General features: G+C 36.7%; 1 protein-coding gene across 1 annotated transcript in view; it reads left to right on the forward strand.

Annotated features, from left to right (window-relative positions):
* The window catches only part of ELMOD1 (ELMO/CED-12 domain containing 1), a 38,130-nt gene that overhangs the window by 10,661 nt on the left and 18,382 nt on the right, over positions 1 to 9,087 (forward strand). Inside the window, exons 5-8 of the mRNA XM_006899041.1 lie at positions 2,490 to 2,623; positions 3,291 to 3,359; positions 4,030 to 4,053; positions 7,467 to 7,517. Of these exons, the coding sequence (XP_006899103.1) occupies positions 2,490 to 2,623; positions 3,291 to 3,359; positions 4,030 to 4,053; positions 7,467 to 7,517 (278 nt within the window). The remainder of the gene's footprint in view (positions 1 to 2,489; positions 2,624 to 3,290; positions 3,360 to 4,029; positions 4,054 to 7,466; positions 7,518 to 9,087) is intronic.

Here is a 9,087-nt window from a genome sequence, read left to right on the forward strand (position 1 = left end):
CTAGGCAATTGCTTTTTCTAGTGTAGCTTCTAAAATATTGCTGGAGGCACTTTTTGAGTTATGTTTGAAAATTTTTCTTTTGGGCAATGAAGTAAAGGCCCTACTTAACATTGTTGTCATGTCGCACTGCAGCTTGTGTGTGTTGTTGTTTACTGTCGGATCAGAACCGACCCATAGCTGACCCGCCAGTGGGTTTTCAGAGGCAGTTAATTGCACAGGAGGAGATTGTGCATCCTTCTCCCATGGAGCAACTGGTGGCCTTGAACTGCGTGCCTTTGGGATTGCAGTGCAGCTTCTTGCCACTAAGTCACAGAGCTCCCTTATAGTAGCTTATGTATGTTGTTATTGTTGTTGTTGTTGTTATGTGCCGTCGAGTCTCTTGCGACTCATAGCGACCCTATGTACAACAGCCCTAAACTCTGCTCTGTCCTGTGCCAATTGCACTGTCTCTGACACTCCCATCCTGATTATCCCAGTCACTGAATCAATCCACCTCATAGAGGGCTTTCCCCTCCTGAGCTGTGGTGCTGGAGAAGAGTATTGAGAGTACCAAGGACTGCTAGGAAAACAAATAGATTCATCCTGGAAAGGGTTAAACTGGGTGGCTCCTTGGAGGCAAGGATTCTGAGGCTCTTGAGCTTGTGTATAGCATGCTAAAATGAGTTTTTTATGTGCCCCGAAATTAGAGGTCCATTTTTGGATTGGGAGATGTTACTGGCATAAAAACAAGTCCTATGACATGATACAGAATTGCATGTCTCTCATACACAAATATATATGTGCAGAAATTAGTATATTCATGTGTATCAAATGCAGGTTTAGATAACAGGGCATTTTTTTTTTATGAGTTCTTCTTTTCTAATAAAAGGAGATTGGATCTGCTGGGACTTGAGACAGAGGACAGGAAGTAAGTGCTTTCACTCTGTAGGCTGATTTAAAACTGTCCGATTTTGAGAGGGTGTAGAATGAATGGGTTTTCTTGTTTTATTGATTATTCGAGACTTTCAACATGTAGGTCGTGAAAGAAGCTCTTGGACTCAACATAGAATGGACACGGTAAAATATCTTCTTAAACTAGATTTCGCTCTGCTTAGATTTTAAAAGTATGAGCATGGATTGCCAATTCCACTTGATGAGACAAACTTTTTATATGTAACATATATGTAATTTATTCTTACTGTATCCGTTCAGGTTCAGAAATTTCAGGTAGGCCAGTTCCAGATCTTCTCATTTCACCTATAAACTGTATCACTTTTACTGATCCTGTGATTTTCAAATGTGTAATATGTTTACAGATGTGCCTTGTATTTAGTCTGCCTTGTTACCATTTTGATTTTTGTTGAGTCTCCTGCCTGCTTGCTCAAAGCTAGGGTGTTTCAGGCCGATGTACAATTGAAAGCAGAGGCATCCTTGAGCTTTAAAGCATTGAACAATCTGGAAAAATGCAACATGCCGTATATTGACTTAAAAGGTTTACTTCTGTTGATATTTTTTTAATAAATTTTTTAAAACTTAAAAAAATTTCCCTAGGTCAACACCTCACCCTCCACCCTTTCCCCCATACCCTATATTAGAAAGCCCAAGCATCTGAGCATGGCATTTTGGACACACTCTCCTGTTGTTTTCTCTAAGCTGTGTCTCCTGCCTTCCAGTATGTACAGCACATCCCAGCAGGCTCCCATTATTCATCCTGACCCGTGGTCATGACATTCTATGCTTCTAGCTCTTTGTGCATGCCATTCTCTCTGTTACCGGCTGGTCCCACGATTGAAGCCTGCTCATGACAAGTCCTGACTCCGTGAATTTGCCAATCTTCTCTAGCCTTCTAAAGCAAACTTACAAGTGGGATATCTGTTCTTTCAGTTCATTCTTCATTCCAATGTAAAGCATGATAGTAACATAATATTAATAAGAAAAGGATTTATTACATGATTAATATGTTGTCAGTCTCTACAGTGGTGGTTTTACAGAATTGCCTCATTTAGTTGTCCCATCATCACCTGTCACACAGGTTTTGGAATATTCCGCTGAAGCCTTGTGGAAAAAAAATTAAGAGTGAAAAACACAAAGGCTGTTGTCAAAATAGCCTTACCTCCCCAACCTTCTGTAAAGGTCTTGAGTACTGCCAAGAGTCCTCAAACTACAGCTTGAGAACTGCTGTCATAAAAAGTTGAAGGATGTGGACAATTAAAACAGACATTCAAGGTGGGGGGAAGAAGAAGGAACTGGGGAGGAGGGTAGAGAAAACAGTGCGACAATGAATGAATGAAAACCCAAAATCTCTGTAAATGTTCATTAAAACTAATAAAATTCAATAATAATAAAAAACCAAAAAAAAGAAAAAAGTTGAAGGATGATAAAATATGCTGAATTGTCTTTTATTTGCTTATATTCAGCTTTATGCCACAGATCTTAATGATGCAAATTGTAGAATTAAAGGATATTTGTGTGTGCATATCAACACAATGACTCTCTTTCTTGTCTTCCAGTTGTGGAAGTTCTTGAAGCCCAATACTCCCCTGGAATCTCGGATTTCTAAGCAGTGGTGTGAAATTGGTTTCCAAGGTGATGATCCTAAAACAGATTTTCGAGGAATGGGACTTTTGGGACTGTACAATTTACAGTAAGTAAAATGAAGCATAGTTGCTTATTAGAGCCTATTCTGGTCTTCTCATAGTGTTTTGAAATAGCAACATTATTATCACCAAGAACTACTTTCCAGAAGACTCCAGGAATATATTCAAGTTCTCTCAGAGAGAATTAGAATAGCTCACTTCAACTTTTAAAAATTATTTTTATTACCATTCTCCCACCCCAAAATTTTTCCATTTATGTAGAATTCAAATATCCAGTAACTGTTCGTCAAGAAAAATGCATTTGAAATGCACCATCTCCTACTTTCTCAAATCTCTTCACTGTTATTTGAATGGCACCCCCTCATCATTCCCCTCGCCCAGAATTCTGCCTCCTGAGGGGCCTCAAAAGCTGAGCTCTCCAACACCCTCCTCTGTGACTCTTCTAAATAAGGATAGCCTTGATTCTCTATGCAATGGCAGTGATCATAAACACATTTTCAAATCTATAAGTGGATTCCACAGCTATCATACCACTGTCATTGTAATTAGAAAATTCTCTTCTCAAAAGTGGCTTATCTTCTGGAGGAACCAAAATGAATTTGTATGCCAGTATCCATCTCTGAAACCTGAAAGCAAAATGACCTGAAGTGGAGTTGGAAGTAGAGGCATTCCTCAGATACAGGGTTATGACCTTCTTTCCTTTCAACACTGCAGGTATTTTGCGGAAAGAGATACTACAGCTGCTCAACAGGTCCTCTCTGATTCTCTTCATCCAAAATGCAGGTAATTGTTGAGGAAGGAAAAAGACAGTAAGAACAAGAGATAGATTGGGTAGAGTTAACTTCATCTACTCCATGGTTGCTGAGTTTTCAGGATCATCCATCCACCAGAAGTGAGGCTTTAATAAAGTGCTAAATAAAATACAGGATTTCTGAATTGAAGGGTCCACAGGATAAGTAAGAGGGAGTTCTGGTGGCCTGATCTGAAGTAGCTGTGCTACTACACCAAAGGCAGTGTAAGTGATTCTCTGGCAGTTCAAATCCACCAGCAGATTGCTGGAAGAAGCATGAACTATCTCTTTTGTAATGATTTGCAGCCTCCAGAAACCTACTGGAGGGTCAGCTATGAGTTAATTCAGACTCAATGGCAATGAGAGAGGGCTTTTAAAAAATGCAGGTGAAATATAGTTAAAGGGACTGATTCCACCACTGCTATCCAGGAAGTATATGTGGAATTCTGGAAGGAAAGCAGAGTCTAGGAGAAAGAATAACAAGAAAAATGAGCATGATGGAGGAAGAGAGGAGAGAGAGCCCAGAAGAGGTGAATCCAAGGATTATCTGAGAAAGTCAGGAATTTCAGGGGCTTGTTGTCATTGTATTCTGTAACCTTTTTAGATTCTGAATGATTTGCAATTTCATTTATCTTTCTAATTTTTTTCTTTGATTACATGAAGGGATATCACTAAAGAGGAAATAAGGTATTAATTTCTTTGCTTTTGTGTTTGGTTGGCTTGATTTTGTTTTAGAATAAGTTTGGTAAGATTTTTTTTTAAAAAAAGAAATTAAATTTATTTTTAAAAATTCCTCTAAGCAAATATTTTCCAACTTTTTATCTAAGTTACTTATATGTGAGCTGTGTTTTGGCAAACTGAAAAACAGATAGGTCTCCCCAAGAGAATGAGAAACAGCTTCTCTACAGCCCAGGGTATTCCTGAGAGGAGAGCCATTTGAACACCTCACATGAGGGCTGAGCCCCCCTCCACACGTGCATTGACTCCAGCTACTCCCTGGGTAGAACATTTTCTTTGGGAATTTTTGTTGTTTTGTCCTTAAAGGTTTTCCCCCCCCTTTGCATTAAACAAAGATGTTTTCTATCTTTTGGCTTTCTTAGTGCCAATTGAATATTACTGCACAAATGTCTCTTTGCTCTCCTGTTCTGAATTCCTTGGGTTATTTAGGAGAGGGTTGTCTAGGAGTGGAGTTACTACTGGACCATATGATGATCTATGTTTACTTTTTTGAGGGCTTGTCCCATTGTTTCCTACTGAGGTTACACCATTGTACAGTGTGACCAGAACTGGGGAAGGGTTCCCATTTCTCCACATCCTCACCAATAGCTCTTGTTTTCTTTTTGTTTGGATTTTTACAGTCATGGTTTTGTACCTCTTTTTATCCCTTCCTTGGGCTTGCTGGTTACTTATTATTCATGTTTGATTAAGAAATTCATAGCATTAGTCTAATATTCCCAAACAGGAATAAATTGACCACCTTACTTTTATACTCATTCTGGCTCATTTGGCCAAGTTTTATACATTATATTAATGTATACCACATCTCTCAAGTTTATGTTATAAGATTAAACAGTTATTTTATTTGCCAGAAAGAAAACATTAAAATTCCTTGGTGGGTTATTGCTCTGTTACATGGTTCATATCATGACTATGCTCTCCTATTTTTTTGAATTTTATGTTTTTGTCATGTAAAACCAGTGCCCTCCCTCTACTTGAAGCTGGCTGGAGTGTCTCTGTGTACTGTCAGGTGACGTTTTCAGGAGGAGTATCATTCAGAAGACATGAATAATAAAAATATAAAGAATAAAATATTTTTAATGACTTGTTGGAGGAGGGTTCATTTTATATAAGAGCCATTCTCAGAGATAGGCTTTATAAATTTTATCTTCTGTGTCAACCATCACAGAAGAGATAGAACTAAGATTTGAAGGGAGCTATGGTGGCCTAGTGCACTGCAATCCTGAAGTCACATGCTTTGAATCCACCAGATGCTCCCCTGGAGAAGGAAGGGCATCTCCCCCTGTGCCAGTTGGATACGATTAGACAGCACACAAAGAAAAAAAGAACTAAGATATGAGGGCATATGTGTAAATACTTCATTAGTGTTTGTGTGTGTGTATAGACATATAGATAAAATTATGTCCTATCCCTCAAGAGAAAAGAAAATTAAATGGTGCTTGTGACTGCATACAAATCAGAATATTTCTGAAATCTGCTGTCCTTCACTACGGCCTGAAGGAAGTAAATATTGATCATTTTCGTTGTTAAGTTAGATTCTGTCAGATCTGAGCATTTCACATGTTCTACAGGGAGAAATGTTCTCTTCTGAGGAGAGCCTTCTGCTCCTTCTCCTTCAGGTAGAGTTAGATAGACATGCCGCTCTGTTGAACACCCGTCCATCAGGCCCTGGATTCAAATTTCAGAGAATTCTGACTGTTAGATTGATTTGTTGTTATTGTTGCTATTATGGTTTTGGTTGTGTTTTATTCTCTGAAGAGAATAATCCATTCCAATGAGAAGAAATTATATGGCCTTTTCTTATATTTTCAATACAGAGAGAATTTTAGCTTCAAAAGTAAAGAGATACTGTATGTTTAAAAAGCTTGTTGAGAAGGAAAAAGATGCTTCTTTTTCTTATATATTAAATTTATATATATATAAAATTTCTCAAATGTCTTTCATAACTCATTTTAGTTTGCAGATGAGCCTTAAAACGTTAACAAAAAATTCCTTGGTGTCTCTTTGGTTGATTGGCAGTGACATTTAAAAATGAGGGATCAGAATTTAACCAGGACAATATATGAACTAAAGGCAATTACTTTAAATTATAGCTCACCATTTACAGAGTAGAAGCATACTTATTAAAATATTGGCTTTGCTTTGTATTTTTATGGTTTTGTGCTGTGTATGTTATGTGTGTGTCTTTTTAAAATTTTATATTGGTTTGCATGTAAAAGTCATGTACATGTGTTTCATGCATTCCTCCATTCAATGTCTGTGCCTTTAAAATGTAATGTTTGTGGTATATTCTAGAAAAACATCATTTCTCGTACTTAGGTGAAAGCTAAGTTTTCAGAACAATTATTCTAGTTTTATATGTTATTTAGCTAAAATGCTAGTGACATATTTTAGGGTAAAATCCTGAATAAAGGTTCTGTTAGTCACAAGAGTAGAACATGATTTCCACCAGGGACACAGTGGCACTGTGGTGGGGATGGAAATACAGATGATGAGAAAGTATACAAAATAATGTAATTTCGGGCAGTAATTTCAAACTGCTTCTAATATGGGGCTCTTTCTTCAAACAGTCTTATTTGGAAGTTGAGATTATAAAATAGATGTAATGGAACTATTGTGTGGTTTAGCTGATTTAGCCTAGTCAGAGGAAATGCTGTATTTGTTAGAATAAAAGTTTTACAGACTACATCTTCTTCCCTCCCTCACTTATCAATAAATAGATGGTGTCTACTGTGTGTCAGCCTCACAAATAAGGCAAATGAGGGTCAACACTAGGAGATAATAACAAAGTGGTGGGGCCATGCAGGAGTGAGGTAGCATGTATCCACGTAGGAGAAATACCAGGAAAGATTTCATGGAGGAAGTTATTTGTTAATTCCTGAAGCTATAAAAGGAGAGTTTATGTGGCATTTGGACAAGAACAAACTGGGAGGAGGGTAGAGAGAATGGTGCAACAGTGAATGAGTGGAGGCCCAAAATCTCTGTAAATGTTTATGAAAATTAATAAAATATAATTCTAGAAAAAAAAAAAGGAGAGTTTAGTGTTTGGGGTTTTTTTTGGGTTTTTTGTTTTGTTTTGTTTTTTTAGTATTTGGTTTTTAGGGCTGTCTCTTAATGCTGTACAAAAGTCACCAGTGGATAAGCAGAATGGCTCTCACTAATTCCATTTCTGAGTTTCATATAAATTTGTTGTGACTTTTTAAAATTGATTAGAGTCACAATAAATTGATTAGAGTTTCATAATTGAGTTACAGACATCTCTGCAGCTAGTTAACAATTTCATCATGAACGTTGGAAGAGGAAAGTATTAATTAGAGTAAATATTATTTTTTATTAATTCATTTATTCTTTCATTCGTTTAGCAAATTCAGCAAAACAGAGTGGGAGAGGAAAAGGATGGATAAAGCGATTGGGTAAGTGTGTGATTTCAACTATAAAGGTTGTCGATCTAAGCTCGAATCAGAAATTAGGCAACAAAATTTTCTTCAAAGAAAAATCTACTTTTTCCGATAGAAACATATAATCCAGTTTCTTTTTTAAAAAGTTGCACATACATACCATCTATGTGTTTTTTAACTGTATTTGTGTAATTTTATAATACTACCTTCTTTATTGCCAACTAGTAACAGAGAAAGCTAACTTGAAATTATTCTCAGAAATAATAATTTCAAATTCTATTTTGGTAGGAAAAAAAGAAAGGAATTATATTTGGTTATTTTCTTTTAAGAATTTCTACAAAGTATCAGGCAGTTTAGTTAAAAAAAATACTTCAGAAGTGTTAAAAGCGATTTATGATAGGGTATTATGGCTATCACAGGAGTACAAAATGAAGGTTGTATAGTTGAATGTACTTGGGGCAGGGAGATTGTACACCAGTGAAGGAATTTTTCTTTTACTTTTCAAAGAGAAGAACAAACTGGGGTGGGGGGCAAGGAGAAAAGTGCAACAATGAATGAATGGAAATCCAAAATCTCTGTAAATGTTCATTAAAATTAATAAAATAAAATTTTTAAAAGTACTTCAGAAGTGTTCTCATAGCATATTTCACCCCAAATATTTCTGTACAAGAAATGTTTCTTTTTCTGTGCTAGATTTGTATCAGCAGAAAGCATTAAAGAACTCAATGTTAAAAAAAAAAAAGAACTCAATGTTGTTGGTGGTGATTGCCTTTGAGTCGAGCATGACTCATAGGGACCCTATGAACAAAGGCCTGAAGCCCCTCTACAACTATAGACATTTATCAAAGTTCATAGAGTTTCTGGAGGCATGTTATTTAGGAAGTGGATGCTACTCCTGCTTCCAAACCTGTCATAGTATGTTATTGTTGTTATGTGCCGTTGAGTCGCCTTCAATGTATAGAGACCCTATGTACAGCAGCTCTGAACCCTTTCCTATCCTGAGCCTATTCTGAGTCTCACGAATTCCAACACGCCAATCCCCATTGCCCCAGTTACTGTGTCAATCCATCTCATCCTGGGTCTCCCTCTCCTGCGCTGTCCGTCCACCCTTCTGAGTATGGTACCCTTTAATTTTTCAGTAGACTGTAAAAAAATTATACTCTTAGGTGTTGAGATAATATATAAAGTTTTTAATGTTTTACAAGTAGTATACAATTTATAGAAATTTATAAAAATCTAGGAAAGTAAACAAAAATGATCCCCATCTTACTTCCATAGCGTATCCATTATGAATGTTTTATGGTATTCTAACCTTTATTCTGTGTATATATGTGTGTATATAATGGAACTTGCTTTGTTCTGTATGTACTGTTTTAGTCTCTTTTTCCATCCTCATTTTGGGTTTTACATTTTAATATTGTTGCTATAGACCATTGAGTCAACTACAACTCCCAGTAACTCTATAAACAATAGCTCAGAATCTTGTCCTACTCAGGGTGAAGTCTCTCTCAGGGAGGAGTGATAGGGAATGGCAAAGGATACACTGACAAAGAAGATTAATCAGAACTGGCTTTGACAAGCACTG

Source organism: Elephantulus edwardii, unplaced genomic scaffold, assembly GCF_000299155.1.
Source record: "Elephantulus edwardii isolate Elephantulus edwardi_28Jun2011 unplaced genomic scaffold, EleEdw1.0 scaffold00245, whole genome shotgun sequence".
In the NCBI taxonomy this organism is placed as follows: Eukaryota; Metazoa; Chordata; class Mammalia; order Macroscelidea; family Macroscelididae; genus Elephantulus; species Elephantulus edwardii.